The sequence below is a fragment of the Vicugna pacos genome, chromosome 3, assembly GCF_048564905.1.
Source record: "Vicugna pacos chromosome 3, VicPac4, whole genome shotgun sequence".
NCBI classification, from domain to species: Eukaryota; Metazoa; Chordata; class Mammalia; order Artiodactyla; family Camelidae; genus Vicugna; species Vicugna pacos.
Window position 1 is genome coordinate 97,936,938 of NC_132989.1, and position 16,876 is coordinate 97,953,813.

Genomic DNA, 16,876 nt, shown 5'->3' on the forward strand with positions numbered 1-16,876 from the left:
TGTCTAGACTACTTCAATTTAAATGAATCAAAATTAAATGAAATTAAACTTTCAGCTCCTCAGTCGCACTTGCCAGATTTCATACGTGCAAGAGTCACATGTGGCTAGTGGCTCCCGTGCCGGGCAACACAGGATAGAAGACAGCCAGCATCACAGCAGGTTCCAGCGGACAGCACCGCATCAGAGGGTGGAGGGCGGTCTGCGGGAAGGCTGATGGCTCTGGTGATGTGGTCAGTGGTGACTGAGGCTGGCACTCTCAGGGGAGCGCTGGGGACTGATGTCACAGTCTTACAAGGGGCCTGAACAAGGAATTAAGACGAGGAGAAAGAAGTCAGCTAGTGAGAAGAAGTAGGGCAGAGAAGGTGATTCTATGAAGTTGTTTCAGGAATAAGGGAAAACAAATTTGCTCTTTGTTTCATTTTGTTTTAAGCAATATGGGAGCCCCAAGCGGGCATGTAGAGTGAGAAGGGTACAGGATACTTGTGGAAGAGGAAATAACCTGCTCAGCCCCAAGCCTGTGCTCAGCAATCCTGTGCCCAGGGAACTGGCATCGAGCAGGGGTACCCGCGTTGGGATAACGATGTCATCCTGCTGCTCTGGTACTTACCAGAGTCCCAGCACATAGTAAGCTGTTGGTAAGCGTGGAATGAATGATGACCTGAGACATCACAGAAGACATCCAAGAGGTGGATGCCTGAGTCCACCTGGGCTGGCTGCAGCACACCGTGGCTCCTGACCTCTTGTGGTTATTTAAGTGAGGAAAAAGCATTGACCTCCTGGCCTCACCCCACCCTCTCCAAATGTCCAGTGTTCCATGCTTGCCTTGAGCTGCCTGGTCCAGCTACTCCCATCAGCAGCACAAACTGAGTGATACGACTGTGAACCATTGTGCCTCTTTCACTTCATTCTTTAATCCTCAAATGCGGAAGATTTGAGTATGATCCCTATCTAATAGACGAGCAAACTGAAGTTCAAGGAGATTAATGTGCCCAAAGTCACCTAGTTAATAAACAGAAGCAGGATTCAAATGCAAGCCAGCCTCCAAAGGCTGGTGCCTTGCCTGCTCCTCGCTCATCTCATCAGCGTCTGGGGTGTTCCAAGATTTAAAACTGCAAATGCAGTGGGGGGACAAAAAATGTTCAAAACAAAAGTAACAGAGGAAGAAAGATCAGAAGAGGAAGTGCCTAAATATGATTTAATGACTGTTACTGTTGAAAGACTGTGTGAAAATGCTTTCTCTTTTCTCATTATCCCAAACTGACTATCACATGCAAATAGGACTTTAATAGCAAAACGTAAATCCAATCCCTCCCCAGTTTTTCTGTCACTTTTCTACGTTTAGCGAGTCAAGTAATTTATGAGCATTACCAGCCCTTCCATCCTCACCTGAACTAGTGCCCTCTGAGTTCCCAGCAAGTCAGGAAAGCTCTATGGTAATCTTACAGTCCCAGACAGAATCATCCAAATAACTTTCCACCTAACTTACATCCAAAGAATATCACGCCAGGGAATGGGAATGCCCGTGGTGCTATTCAAAACTGTACAGGGCGATACATATCATCTTCACTCTAGATTTTTTTTTTAACCTATCCTTTCAGTCTTAATTTCCATCACTTGAATTTATATCATAATATATTCAGAACTCCTATAACAATACAATTAGGGCAGATCTGAGAAGTTTTTTTGAGTGCTCACCTAGACAATCTATTAATCGGTAAATATGGACACAATGTCAACAAGTTTTTTAAAAAATCCGGGATCAGATAAGTATTATTTAAAATAGAGCCTTTTTCTAGAGCAGGTGTGAAGTTTGATGTGAGGAAGCACAGGGAGAGGAAGATGTTGAAGAATTTTTCATGAACATATGCCTGATCTTCCTTAGGGTGCAAAATCTCAGAGAAGTCCCTTTATGAGTGATGGACACCAGAACCTTGCTCTAGGTCACTCTGCCTGCCACTAGATTCTGCTTACTGCTTCTGCTCTAAGGAGGAAAGGTGCTTCCACACATTTTTAAAGTTCTATACATAATGGTCAAAGAAAGCTAAAACTAATAGTAAACATAACTAACATGTACTAAATACCCATTCCGTTCCAAGAAGTTTGCTGTGTATCTCACATACGCCACCTCATTTACTACTCAGCCTGATGCCATGAGATAAGTACTATTATTATCATTAGAAGAAACTAGGGCTTGCAGGGGAGGGCAGGATTATGTCAGTTCGCCAAGAGCTAGTATGTGGCTCAGCCTCTCAGGCAGACTGACCCCAGAGCTCTGAGCCTAAGCAACCAGGCTGTAAAAGGGAAAAAAAAGAGGATCTAATTAGAAACACCAAGGATACTTTGGAGATTATATCAGAGCACACTGTATAACTCCCCGCAATTAGGCTTCCAAGAAGCAGAAAAACTGAATGAAAAAAATAAGTTTTAAAAAGTTGTCCCCAAATCACCAACAGTAAGTCATACAGATATAGCTATGTAAACATACACAAATATATACATGACTCCTTATGCATTGATACTATGCATTGAGGACACAGCACCACTTTTGTAGTATTCCTGCCAAAAATGTATAAACTCCATCTTATCATGTGAAAACACCAGATAAATCCAAATTGAGAGACATTCTACAAAATAACAGACTCATCAAAAGTGTTATGTCATGGAGTAGGGGAAAGTATAGCTCATTGGTAGAGTGCATGCTTAGCATGCATGAGGCCCTGGGTTTAATCCACAGTACCTCTATTAAAATAAATAAGTAAATAAATAAACCTAATTACCTCCTCCCCAAAACAAAAACAAACAAACAAACAAAAGACAAAACCAAAAAAAAAAGTGTTATATCATAAATGATAAGGAAAAACTGAGGAAATACCACATATTGGAGAAGATTAAGAAGACACAAAACCAAATGAACTGGGTCCTGGAAGAGAAAAAGGACCTTTGCTTCAAGGTGGCAAACCTCAAATAAAGACTGTAGTTCAGTTAGTGGTAGTGTATCAATGTTAACTTTTTTTTATAACTGTACTATGGTTATTTAAATTTTTAACATTAGAGGAATCTGGGTAAAAGGTATATGTGACCTCTCTATACTATTTTTACAAGTTCTCTGTAAGTCTAAAATTATTTCAAAACAAAATTTAAGTTTTCCAAAAATTACCTCTAAAAAGAAATTAGGTCTAGACACAGAGTTGAATTATTTCCATCTTTTAAGGAATATTCTTATGGTTTCTAAAGCATAAAAATAATGGACATTGACCTAATTAATTTTATAAAGCTAATATAAACCTGATTTTAAAATCTGCCAATAACCACCTGAAGGCAAGAAAACTGTCCAATCTCACTCATGAACATAGATTCAAAAATCCTAAATAAAATGCTAAAAACTTAATCAGTATCAGCAATACATGTAAAAAGTTATCATGACAAAGTATGCTTAATCCCAAGAATACTATAATGGCTCAATATTAGAAAATTTATTAAAAGTACCAATAAAATATATTTGATAACATTCATCACTCACTTCCAACTTTTAAAGTCACCTTAATAAATTTAAGAATATTCTAATATCTATTTCTGATAAGATATTAGAAATTAAAGTATCACCATTGCTATACAATATTATTCTGGAAGCTACTGCTAATGCAATAAGAGAAGAAAAATAAATATAATGTTCAACTATCAAAATGGAAAGAAAATTACAGTTGTTATTTGATAATGGTATAAAAACTATTGGAACAGAGGATTTAATATGTGGAATTCTTGTTTCTATATGACAACTAGAGTTACAAAATGTAACAGGGAAAGATCATGATCATAATAATAACCAGAAAGCATAAAATATCTAAGAATGAACTCAACAAAAATAGTGCAAAATTCAAACGAAGAAAACTGCAAAACTGCTTATGGACATAAAAAGAAATTCAAATAAAATAATTTAAAAGTTAGATGAGGGGTTGGGGATTTGCAGACACACATTACTATGTATAAAATAGATAAACAACAAAGACCTACTGTATAGCACAGGGACCTATATTCAATTTCTTACAATAACATATAACAGAAGAGAATCTGAAAAGAAAAAATATATGTGTATGTATATGTATAACTGAATCACTTTTCTGTGCACCTAAAACTAACATTGTAAATTAACTACATTTCAATTAAAATAAAGTTTTTAAATTAGATGATGCAGGGTTTACAGGGATGTAGGAAAACAGACTACCTCAAAGAACGAAAAAAGACAATGTTATACACCGTTGCAAAAGTAAACTGGTAAACTGCTTTAGAGGACAACCTGGCAATATCTATCAAAAGTTAAATGCATATAACTGTTGACCCAGGAATTCTACTTCTAGAAACTTGTCTTACAGATTATGTATAGATATATGTATGAATGTGTGTACATGCATGCATACATAAGGCAACTCAATATATTATTACTCTTATAGCAAAACCTGGAAACAACATAAATATTGAAAAATAACAGATTGAGCAAAGATTGAATATCAGTATTATAAAATACTATATAGCCATACTATAAATAGAGTGATTATTTTACTGAAAAAATATTTTTGTAAATATATATTTTTTATAATATTATCAATGTACTTTTATCTGTATGGCACAATTAGAGTAACATATTTTCATCCCTGTATTTTTCTATGTCTCTCAAATTTTCTTTAATATTCATGTATTGTAATGAGCAGGGAAAAGTGATACAAGCTTTATCTGTGGATTAAAGGAATTCCAGTACCTAACATTTGTATTGTACTTGCCCATTTATAATGTGCATTCACATACATTGCCTCCAAATTCTATGCTTGCAGTAGCCAACTTGCAAGACTCAGAATAAATGTTTTTCATTTTCCCTCAGTCTCTACCAGTATCTCAAAGAACTCAATACTATAACCAATAATGTAATTACCTTCTGATCTTGGATCAAGAAGTGAAACTGCCACTCTGCTTATATAAAGAGAAGGGGAAAGCAAGGAGGGGGGAAATTGGGCGTTTCCTTCCAGCCTTAAATATCTAACTTTATCCACTATAGGAAGCACAGGCTACTTTTGCTTCAATAACTTTTCTTTATCCCCATGAGAAGTGTTTTATTATGTTTATGCACAATGGTCTATTGCTTAAGTAAGTCAGGATATCAGAGCAGGAAACTGAGGTATATGCTTTAAGGTTTGGATCCCATGTAACGATCTCTCGACAGCAATAATTGGGAAGCGGAGCTCAGCATAAACATGCCGTTTGTGATACACACACTTACAGTTCCCCTGAAACACAATGTGCAGTATCTGAGAAAATGTTCCATAGCCCTACAGTGTTTGCTTCAAAGAAAGCCTTAACCACATTTAGGGGGAAATGTTTTGTACCTGTGATCTTGGTGAATTCCTTAAACACACTCTCAACATAGGAACCCTGGGAACTTTCCCAGATCCATTTTAAGGAATTAAATGCTTTCAATCATATCTGTTAGTGGCTCTTAAGAGACAGTAATCTGGAAGGAGGAGGGGCTGGGAGCAGCGACTTTCAAAACAATTTTACCTCAATTTACAGTAATGGTTATTTTATTTATTTCACATTGTGGCCCATTACAAACATATATGTAATATGCATAAATACATACACATAAATGTACAGTCATATTGCTAAAATAAGTTTTATGAAACTACACATATGCTGTGTGTGGTACACTTTGACATGTTCTACTCTATTATAGTGACATGTTTGAGCATATTCCAGTCTACTAAAAATTCTGCCCAAATCTCACTAAAATTATCCCAACAGTCCGTCATCGTGGCAACCTGCAGTTGGAAACGCACTGAGGAGGGGTCTTTAGGGCCTGGATTTATGATCATTTGGAGAGCTAGAGTGAGCTATGTTCTCCCAGACAAGTCCCTTGGCATCGCAGGAAGTGGTCTCTTTTTGCTCTGAGTTCTCAAGGAAGAAAACTTGAGAATTTATGAGAAGTGGGAGTGTTCAGAATCACAAATGTCTGAAATCCTATCTATGGACATCAGATCTATTGCGATGACTCAAGTTATTGGCCCCATCTCACAACCCATTTTGGAGACCCCGGCAGCGCGAGTGGACGCGGGAGGCAGAGTTACCGTAGGAAGAGCTGTTGAAGAGCTCGATGTTGAAGAAGGCGTAGTCCCCACTGGTCATCCCGTGCCTGTGCGCTGCCAGCATGATGCCGCGGATGGTGTCGCTGCTGGCACACATGATCACCACTGCGGGGGGAGGAAGGAAACACACGTGAACCGCCCCTTCTCGGTGGACAGCGCCGCGCTGAAACGGGGGGGGGGCGTCTGACAAGGCATAGGGCACTCACAAAGTCCTAACGCATCTCCTCACGAATTGCTTATGAATTACAAAAGGAAGTTACTACATTACAAAGGGAAGTCACTATGACTTTATAGTGGAGAAAGCTAGCGGTCGCCGCCGTGACCAAGGGGTTGAAACCAACATCACCCACCACAGAACAGACTCACCAGCCTCCCGGTGTACACAGCCGGGGCCCCAAACGACAAAACGGACAACCTGAATCTAATCAGAAGGAAGCAGCCGCAAACCCAGCTCGAGGGAGCGTGTATTGAAGACTCGGCTTGTGCTCTTTGAAGTGGGCACTTGCATGCAAAACAAAGGTGGCCCGGGGAAATGTTCTAGACTAAAAGAGACTTAGAGAAACGTAAAGCCTAATGCAGTGTGTGATCCTGGACTGGACCTTAAAAAAACAGTAATAAAAGTTTTTCTATAAAAGGTATTATTGAGACCACTGGAGAAATTTGAATCAGGTCTGTAAATTAGATAGTAGTAATGCATCTGTGTTAAAAGTTCTTGCTTTTCATAATTCTACTGTGATTATATGAATGTCCTTGCTCTTAGGAAACACACACTTCAATTTTGAGGGGTAAAAGAGCATGATGGCTGTACTTGCTCTCAAATAGTTCATAAAAAGATAGTAATATTTGTGTGTTTCTACATACATGTGTATATATTTGGAAGGGAGGAAGGGGAGGGAACAGGAGGGGAGAGGGGAAGGGAGAGATTTGAAATGACAGAGTGTCTGTGGCAGAATGTTAACAACTGGTGGAAATCTGGGTGAAGGCTATACTGAGATGCTTTACACTTTCTTACATCTTTTCCAAAAGCATAAAATTATTTCAAAATGAATTTTTAAAAATACATCAAATAAATCACCAGATTTGCTCAATATAAGACAGTAAGACATGTTAACTGCTTTCTATACTTAATAGCATGGTAAACACATTTTCCTGAAAAAGCAGACTAAATGGCTTTAGGGAGAACATTCATTTGGCAAATCATAGGATGCAGTGAGTGGTATAGGCATTCTGCTGTTTGAATGCAGAAACCTTTCTCTTAAGCTGTCTCAACATATACTGGACGTAGTTACCAAGATTTCAGATCCCTCCCCACATGCTGTCAGTTTGTATCCACACTGTCCGAGTTGAGAAGCGTTAAGCAGCTCCAGAATATTGTTGCCTGCCCTATAAGAGCTACAACAGACTAGGGTGAAGTGAGGACCTGGCCATTATCCAGTGATTTTTGACCATTGTTGATGGCCCTTGGCCCTCATGACAGGGTCCGTGGTGTTTGCACTCATGGAGGAGAGGAGAGGCTTGGAGAGACCTGGGTACCATGACCTCGTTATCACCACGTGTGCCAGCCCTGCGAGATGAGTATGTTCTTTGTAAAAGCATGAGTACTGAAAGATGCATAACAAACTTTAAGCTGTGCCAAAGCTGCCTTGGCATCCTGCATGGAGGGTCAGGCGCTTGTTGACATTTCATTTACTGCACAGGTTAGTTCAGAGTGTTGGATCGTGACTCTGACATTTCTTGCAACAAAAGGGCTCGGAGTCCAGGCTCAAAGCTCTGGAAAACAAATTTTTAAAACAATACAAACCTCCTACAGATTTATAACTGCCGGAGTAGATGTTGTTTGTGCCTGGCAATATAGTTATATATTTGGGATAAACAGTCAAATTCCAAAATGCCTCAGAAAGGAAGTTTTTGAAGAAACTCTTCATTATTCCTTATGACCTAGATGCTTGTTTTAGTGCTGATTTGAGTCTAGTCCCTTAAATGACAAAGAGCCAAAGTGTCCCACAAAACAGCCAGTAAGGGGCTGAGGCTGGACAAGTTTGAAGAGTGTGGATTCCCAGGGTGGGCATCTCCCGGAGGCTCCAGGAAGCTCCGGCTGATGGTCACCGGCAGTCTGCATCATGTTTTGATCAGCAGCTCATAGTCCAGAGTCTGGCTCTAAACCCCCAGACACAGAACCTGATTCTGTCAGCACACAAGGAGTAGAGTCATTGCTTGGGGGCAGAATCCCAACAAGCTAACTCAGATATTTTTAGTAATCTGAAATGATTATTAATTTCAGTGAGGACCAAAATGATCACAAACATGTTTGTGTTGACCCATACCTGGGTGTGCTAACTGAGGAGGCAAGTTATAAGCAACAGCATGTTAGTGAGGATAAAATCAGAATCAGCGAGGTCAGCTGGAGGATTCAGGCATCCAAAGGCCTCAGGCCTCGATAACCCTAAGCACCTGTCTCTAAGAGCTACACCTGGCCCAGGCCCGAACAGGCTGTGTCCTCAGACCGGAGCATAAGCTTCCCCAAGTCCTGGACGGCCTGTGCCCAGTGCTGGCCTCTCTGTCACTTCTTTTCTATTTTTACAGTCCTGGCCCATCTCCTCTCTTTCCCCATCACCACCAAGACCAAACCCTTCTGATGGACACATTCTTTCTTTAAATGTCATTACCTGCTTGAACTCAGCAAGAGTGACCCAGAGCAGCATTGCACCTATCTGAGCAGACTTGAATTATTTTAGATCTCATCCATTTCGTATTGACAATGTGGTTCAACTCTCAAAGGGAAATCCTAGAGGGGAGGGTATAGCTCAAGTGGGAGAGTGCATGCTTAGCAGCCACAGGTCCTAGGTTCAATCCTCAGTACCTCCATCAAAAATAAATATATAAAACCCAATTGTCTGCCCCCACAAAATTTTTTTAAACACTCAAAAGGAGATCCTAATTTCCAACTCCATGGGCGAGATATAGTTTTTCTTACATAAAACAAACCCATAATGCACATGATAGTCCAGTTTAAGTTGGAGCAAGCACTTAAAAACTTCAATAAAAATAAATAAATTAAAAAAAAAAGACACCGGCTGAGCATTTGGAATGCAGAGTCCTTCTAGATCTGCAGGATGTCCCCTAATCTCTTATGACTTTTTCATTCATGCCTAATTCAACAGCAAGTATTTTTAGCAACTGGCCTTTATACAATCTATTAGAAGGTTTAAAATAGTTTTTACTAAAATAGCTTTCTCTTCTTACTCACATTTCATCAGTTTACATAATAACTAATTAAATGACACACTTATGATAATAAGTACAACTGGCATCAGCAGATTCGGGGAGCAGTGTGGGAAGCATGCTGGCAGGCTCAGGAGCAGTGCGCTAGCTGCCAGATCCGCCAACAGCCAGTCAAGTTCATAGAGAAAAGGAGACATCAGCTGGTCCTGCGAGCTGCTTGAGTGGAGGTCAATTAAGAGAATTTCTGCTGTATTCAAGTATATTTAAATATAGGAATACCAACTTTTTTGGTCAAATTGTTAAACTTCTAAAAGAGGAAATGGTGGTGTGATTCCAAGTTTCTGGATAGACTTTTCATCATTCTGCTCTATTTTTAACTCCTTGCCAGAGAACTTGTGATGTTCCATGTCATCTTCCACTATCTCATTCCCGCAATGTCTTCTGTAAGCGGCTTCTTAACTATTGCAACATGTTCCTGCAATCACTCTAAGAATGACAGAGAGAAGTGCAAAGGGGTGGCTGGAGAAATCAATTTGGAGACCCTAAAACAGTCCAGGGAGCATGCCTGAGTCAGGGGCTATCCTTTCCCCAGTTTCAGGTTTCCATCTGACACCAGCTGTAGCAGGAGGACACCCCTCATCTTCCCACGTGCCTTCACTGATCCCTCTCCCCCAAACCCTGAAGGAAAAGGAGGGGCTTGTGTGATGGTGAGTCTAGAAGAGAAAACTGGGCATACCAGACTCAGCCCTTTCTTCCTTCCTCTTTGGGGTGTATCTGCTGGCAGAGAGCATACATAGGGGCAACTTTTGCCATGTGGTAAAGGGCCTGTCCTGGAGGTGGGTCTGCAGCGGATGGCCCCAACTAACTCTGGGGGAAGTAACAGCAAGCAGGCCCTTTTGGCAACAGATCTAAATCCACATTCTCCAGTAGGTTTTTATCAATAATAAAAATGATATTTTCATATTCTCTATCTGACTTCTATGTCCATCTTCCATTTAATTCCAAACTCAGAAGGGAAAGAGATGTTTCTTCATGGAAGTAAAGCAAGAGATGGCATTGCTGCACATTGAAAATATGACAGCAGAAATATAAAACTAAAATTCAGTAATAACTTTAGGAGTAGCTAAATAAGAGGAACTTTTTTTTAAAAAGACAGGTGATAAATAGGAGAAAAGGTGTGTGAAAAGCAGAGCCTCAAACCAGGAAGTCTAACATTCAAAAAAAAAAAAATTCTAGAAGGAACAGAGAAAATTAGGGGATATTTAAGAAAATTTCCCAGAATAAAAAGACATGAGTTTCTGAAGTGAAGAGGCTTATCCTTCAGTACCTTAAGCATATAAGTCAAAATACTGGCACAAAAGTACATCATAATGAAATGCTAAAGCATTGGGAGCAAGAGGGGATTCTAAAGACTTCCAGAGGAGGGAAAAATAGCAGATAATAGTAGGTCAAGAATCCGAATCAATTCAGGCTTCCTAAGAGCAACATTGGAATGTAAATGGCAATTCTTCAAATTCTGAGGAAAAATTATTTTCACCCTAGAATTCTATAATTATGTATAAGAGTAGGATGAAGAAATTTTCAATCATGAAAGGTCTCAATCTCCAGCTCTCATCCATCCTTTCTCAGAAAGCTCCTGCAGAATGTGCTCCACCAAAACAAGAGCAAGAGCATAAATCAAGAAAGAGGAGCACATAGGGATCTAGCCAGAGTGAGAGAGATGATGAAGTTGCAGGAGGATGTTGAAGAACCCAGAGTGGTAACTATGTAGCATGCTTAGAAAATAACCAAACTGGAGCAACTCAGGAGGCTTAAAATAGAGAACTGGTAGATGATTTAGTTATAAATTCATAGGCAACTAACCAAAGACAAAAACAGACTATTTTTTTAACCCCAAGGAAAACAAGTAGGGCAATAAAGAAATATCATTGTAGTAGCCTATATGACTCAGCTACAAATTGCATTTAGATGATGATAACAATACAGACACTGAATACCCAGCTAACCAAAAAATTCGACACAATGATATTGGAAGGGTGACTGGAATGAAAGGTTAAATGTGTAGTTAACTATCAGTAGAAGACAACTAACTCACTATCTTCCTCAGGGACGTCAAGAAGTAAGACCAAAAGCCAAAAAAATCAAAAGTAACATTATTTATATGTATGAAGTCAAGTATCTACAGAAACAGCTACAAGAGTTGAAAATACCTGCCTCTGGGAAGTGGGAAATGGGGAGCAGGAAATAGGAAACAGATGTGTGCATAGCTCAGTGGTAGAGTGCTTGCCTAGCATGCATGTGGTCCTGGCCTCACTCCCCAGTACCTCCATCAATAAATGAAAAATAAATAAACAAACAAACAAACCTAACTATCCCCCTAAAAAGATGTGTGATGTTCTGACTTTTTAAACTATGTAGCTGCATAACTTCCACAAAAATAAAGTCTATTTAAAAAAAGGGGGGGAGGATTTTTCTCTGGCTGTTTCTACTTTACATAGCAATGGGTTTCATTTGCAAAATAGAGATTGCACTTTTATTTTTGTTGTTCACAATGCTCCAGCTATTCCAAAGGCTTTCAGACTTTCTCCACTGCAGCCTGCAATGCTTCAGTTTTCCTCTGCTGTGTATTAGTTACTTTACACTTATCATGGGTTCTTTGTTTAAAAACTCTGCTGATCAACCACTGGCTCATTTACCCTAACTTAATTCTAAAAATAAGTTACTCTCATACTGATTAAATACTGTTATCTCTACCATTGTTATGCAGGCCCTGATTAATGACATATTAATAACTAAACAGATAAAACTGCAGTTTTTCATACAAAAAAAGTTTGTGTGTACAAAATACTTCTAGTTCTGCATCTCATGAGATATACAGACAAAACAACTGCAGACTTTTATTGCTTGAAAAAATATTTATTTTTAAACTTGCAGTTTTAAAAATAAATTTATCATTGAGCATAGCATATTGAGGGCAGTAGATGAATTTTTAAAAATAATGTATGCTCAGGTATGTGTATTACAGTGGTATTATATGTTGGCTAAAGACATGAGAGAAAAAATATTTAAGTATTGACTTGGATGGTAAATCTCTAAAAAAAATGAGTAAAATTCCTCAGGTTTTCATTTGATAGTACATACATATAACCAGAAGAAATTTTAGTCATATTATTATTAGCGATGATGGCATCATCAGTTTTTACTCTTTGAGAGATTCAAACACTTGTGATCTGATTTTAAAGATGAACTTAAGTCCAAAAACAGTGCTAAAAATGTTATCTCCAAAAGTGGGGGGAAAACTCTCTAGTTCATATGATGCTTAATATGAAATTTTCAAAGGCAAAAAATAGGGTCAGTTCCATTTTATACTTGAGTGAGCAGAAATCATAATCACCAAACAGCAGTCTGAAGAGGCCTGACTCCCATGCAACTTCAGTTTCAGAGAGGAGGAAATTCAGCCTCAGAGAAGGTGTTTGAGTGACCTGGGCGGCCCCACAGCCGCTGAGCGCAGGCGCCAGATTCCGAGCCTCCGCTCTGCTCCCGGGGTTCTCTCCCCATGGCATGGTCTCACTTCGGGTAAAGGTGATTATTATCATATATATATACAGTTGTTATAATTATAACAACTATAACAAAACCTCAGTTTACTGAATACTCAGTGTCCAGCACTGTTTCAGGGCATTCCTATACGTTAGCTCGGTTGATCTTCTCAGCATCTCCAAGATGGGGGTACCCCGACTATCCCCAATTTACTTGAGAAGCCTGAGTTACAGAGGTTCATAAGGAACCCAAGCTCCCTCGCCAAAGAATGTCTGAGCCAGGACAAGAGATCTGAAAATTCAAACCCCATGAACTCCTACACTGAGCCCCTGTTTAACCCATGAGCGGCTTATGCTGAAACAACAGTAGTTAGCAAAACTAAAAGATCCCCAGCGAGCTTTGTCATAAAGCGACTGCTTCTCCAGAGAGTCAGATATTTCAGGGGAGGGAAGAGGGCTCAGGGGAGAAACTATTTAGTTCTATATTTCTGAGCATCTGCCAAGTAGCTGGCAGATGCTCAGAGTGAGAATGGTAACCTTGTCACCTGTAAAACATACAGGTCAGCCGAGCAAACTTTCACCACTAAATTCAAACTTGGAAGAAGAAGGGGAAAAAAAAAAAAAAACAGCAAGGAGGCTTGGGAGCAACTACTAGGCTTTGGAATTAAAAAAAAAAAAAAGCAGCAGCCGCAGACTGTAACCCAAGCTCTCTGAAGACCCCAGGTCCACAAGGGCCCTGACGGCCTACCCTTTGGCCTCAGCCACACCTTTGTGAGGCTGAGAGGGCCCCCATGGCCGGGATCTGGGCTGACCTCGGGCATGAATCCCCGGCCACGTGCGCAGGGGTCATGCGGAAATGCGCAGACGGCATTTAGACTTTCAAGGCAATGGCAGCACAGACGCGTTGGCAGACTGTGGATCTCACCGGTAGGGGGACACACCCCCATTCCCAAGTCTCCAACTCCTAGCTCTGGGCTCTCGAGAGCCAGAGCCGAGAGCTGAAGAATCAAGCCCGGGGACTAGAGCTGCCCGAACTCTGCAGGGGTCTGGGAGTGGGAGAGGAGTAGATGTGGGTTTCTCGGCCGGGCGTAGCGAATCCGCAGCCGTTGGATACAAGTGCCCTTTTTCATAATCAGCAAAGCCGGCGCCCCGCCTGCTTGGCTGGCAGGAATTCCGCGCAGACAGCCTGGAGTTCGAACGCTCAAAACTTGGCCGTGCATCCCCACTGTCAATACCTCCCGCCTCTTCTCTCTAAAGAGTGCGTTCACTCCGAGTCCGAGGTGACCAAACTGAGGAGGGTGGCCGCAGCGCCATCCTACATGGCGCCTTTGCCCACTCTCATCTGTTCCTGAGGCCCCCAGCCTCGGGTTGAGCTATCTCCCACGGCCAGCGCCCAGGTGCCCAGCCGCGACAAGCCCTGGGCTAGCCCCAAGCCTGCCTCGGCCCGTCCCCCTGCGTGGGGTCTTGGGAAGCTTTGCAGAAATTGCACCACTAGCAATCCAGGCGCATGCGCGCCAAGCCAGAGCACAGGCGGGGTTCCCTGAGAGCTACCCACCCCAAACCTGACATTGGTAAGGAGGGAGCCGCGCTATGCTGGGATATCTGCCCTCCTTCCCACAGGTCTACTCGGCAGGAAAATGAGCCAGGGGGCTTCGGTGACTATGTATCCGTGACCACCCGCTTCTCCTCCCGTTCCCTGTAGTCATAGCCACTATCCTCAGCCTTGAGCTCTTTGGCCAATTGGGTGGTTTTTCAAACCCCGAAAGACCTGCTGAGAAAATTTGGTTGGGGGACACGTGGAAGGGAGTTTCAGCACCCGCTTCTCCAGCGCGCACGCTCCCGCGAAACCTAGGTACCGGCGCTTTAGAGACAGTGATGCCGATCGCGCCAGGGGAAGTGAATGTCGCCTAAATCCAGACACTGCGAGGCATTTTTGGTGGAAATCACAGAAGCCTGTTTATAAGGGGCTGGTGGGACCATGGAAGGAATAAGAAGGGCGATTCAATGAGTCTAAAAGAAAGCTGGATCTGTAGGAGCAGTCCGGGAAACCCGGAGGCCGGAGCTGACCATGTGGCAGCACGCCGTCTGCAGAGCGTCGACATAGGCTCCCCAACTAAGAGGGGACGCACGTCGGAGAAGGACCCAGTAACAAGTTCTTTCAGCCTTGTGACGCTTTCAGACCCTGATTGAAGCAGGGCACCTGTAGTGCGCCCCTAACCGCAAGCCCGGTGCTGGAGACAGGGGAACGAGAAGGAAAAAAAACAGGTTTGACAGCACCTGCTGGACCAGGGCACTAGCGACCTGAGGACTCACATGCCCCTCCCCCAGGCTCCACCACCTCCCTGGGACCCTCTACGTACACCCCAACAAAGTCATGGGCGATGGTCAAAGCCACACGGTGCACACCCAGGCAAGTCCCCGCGCGCGCGCCTTCCCCAGTTCCTCAGTGCTGCAGGGGGTGGTGGGATCCGCAGAGGAGCGGACCCGCGCATAGGGAGAGCCGCCGAGCGCTATTGGATTAGGACCCGGAGCCCAGGGCGCACTCCTGCTCACCTCGCTCACTGGCCTGGATGTAGCGCACGATGTCGTCCAGATCCAAGTCTTTGGTCTCATCGAAATTGTAGGCGGACGTGTGCAAACCCTCCTCCTGGAAGACCTCATGGACCCCCTCTAAGGTGAAGTAGCAGTTCCGCTCTAGCTTGTCGTCGCTGTAGACCAGCACCGCGCGACTCCACTGGTGGTGGCGGAAGAGGGCGAGCATCATCTCGCCCATCTTAGCGTACGCGGGTGCCACGCGCGTGAGGTGCGAGTATTCTGTGTCCTTATGCTGGAAGCCGGCGGCCAGGGCCCCTGCCGACAGCATGGGCAGGTCCCAGTGCGACGCAAGCCGGGCCACCGGCGCCGCCGCGTACTCGCACACTGGCCCCAGGATGAGGTCGGGCTTGGCGCCCCGCGCCGCCGCCACGCGGTCCACCAGGCTGAAGAGTGCGCGGTTGCCGCAGTCCGAGTCTTCATAGGCCACCTGGAAGCGAGTGCCGGGTGGCAGAAGCCGACGCCCGGTCCCGTTGCCCTCCACGCTTCGCAGCGCATATTCGATGGCCGGCCGCACCCGGGCCAGGGAGAACAGGTAGGAGTCGTCTTGGGGCAATAGCACCAACACCTCGATCTTCTGTGGCGGCAGCGCCTCTCTCTCCTGGCGTCCGCCGCCAGGGCCCGCGCCCCCGCCGCCGCCGCCACCGGTGCAGCCGGCCAGCAACGCCCAGCCGAGCAGGACGCACGCGGAGAAAGTGAGCGCCAGCAGGGACGGCATCGTGCGGCAGGAAAGCGCCTGCCCTCGCTGCGGACTCGCCCTCTGCCCCCCACCCACTCTTCCTCTTCCCTCCCCACTCTCCTCTCCGAAGTCCCTGCGCCCCCTTGGGCGCCCTAAGAAAATACAATACCCCCTTCACTAATTCGCCAAAAGATAGGAAGAGTCCTTCTTTGCAATGCCACTCGCTTAAAAAAAAGAAAAAGAAAAAGTTCGCCGGGTGTAAACCTGTACGCCTATAATATATTTACATATATATATATATACTTTTTATAATATATATATTCGCCTCCCTTTATATATACTATTTTGCTTAGAGGTGGCTTCTTATTTGGGCATTGCTAAGGTTGCTTTTGAAAGCGTATTTGTAAAAGAAAAAAAAGTTAGACTTGTCCAAGTGCTTGTAATTGACGGTGCATCTCCCTCGCGTTTGATCTCATTGATTTGCGCCGGTTTCTGGATCCATAACCCGCGTTTAAATAGCGTGGCAGCGGCGGAGCGTGTTACCACACAAGGCGCGCCGAGGCCGGGCTTGTATTTCCAGCGGGTGGGAAGGGTGGGGGTGGGGAGTGGTGGGGGCTGGGCTGGGGGAGCCTCTCATTAACATTCTTACATCAGGGCTCCTCCCCGCACCCCTACTCTTCCCACCCCTCCCCTGTCCCTAACTACCACTCCCC

General features: G+C 43.4%; 1 protein-coding gene across 3 annotated transcripts in view; it reads right to left on the reverse strand.

The window, feature by feature from the left end:
- Positions 1–16,650, reverse strand: part of NPR3 (natriuretic peptide receptor 3) — a 65,021-nt gene extending 48,371 nt beyond the window's left edge. For 2 of the 3 annotated variants that reach the window (XM_072958804.1, XM_072958803.1), the window contains exons 1-2: positions 15,446–16,650; positions 6,114–6,236 (exon numbers count right to left, since the gene is read on the reverse strand). In XM_072958804.1, coding sequence (XP_072814905.1) covers positions 6,114–6,236; positions 15,446–16,202 — 880 coding nt within the window. In that variant the 5' untranslated portion in view covers positions 16,203–16,650. Of the gene's footprint in view, positions 1–6,113; positions 6,237–8,582; positions 8,596–15,445 lie in introns of all 3 variants that reach the window. The other variant, XM_072958805.1, reaches the window with a different exon arrangement.
- Between the last annotated feature and the right edge of the window lie 226 nt (positions 16,651–16,876).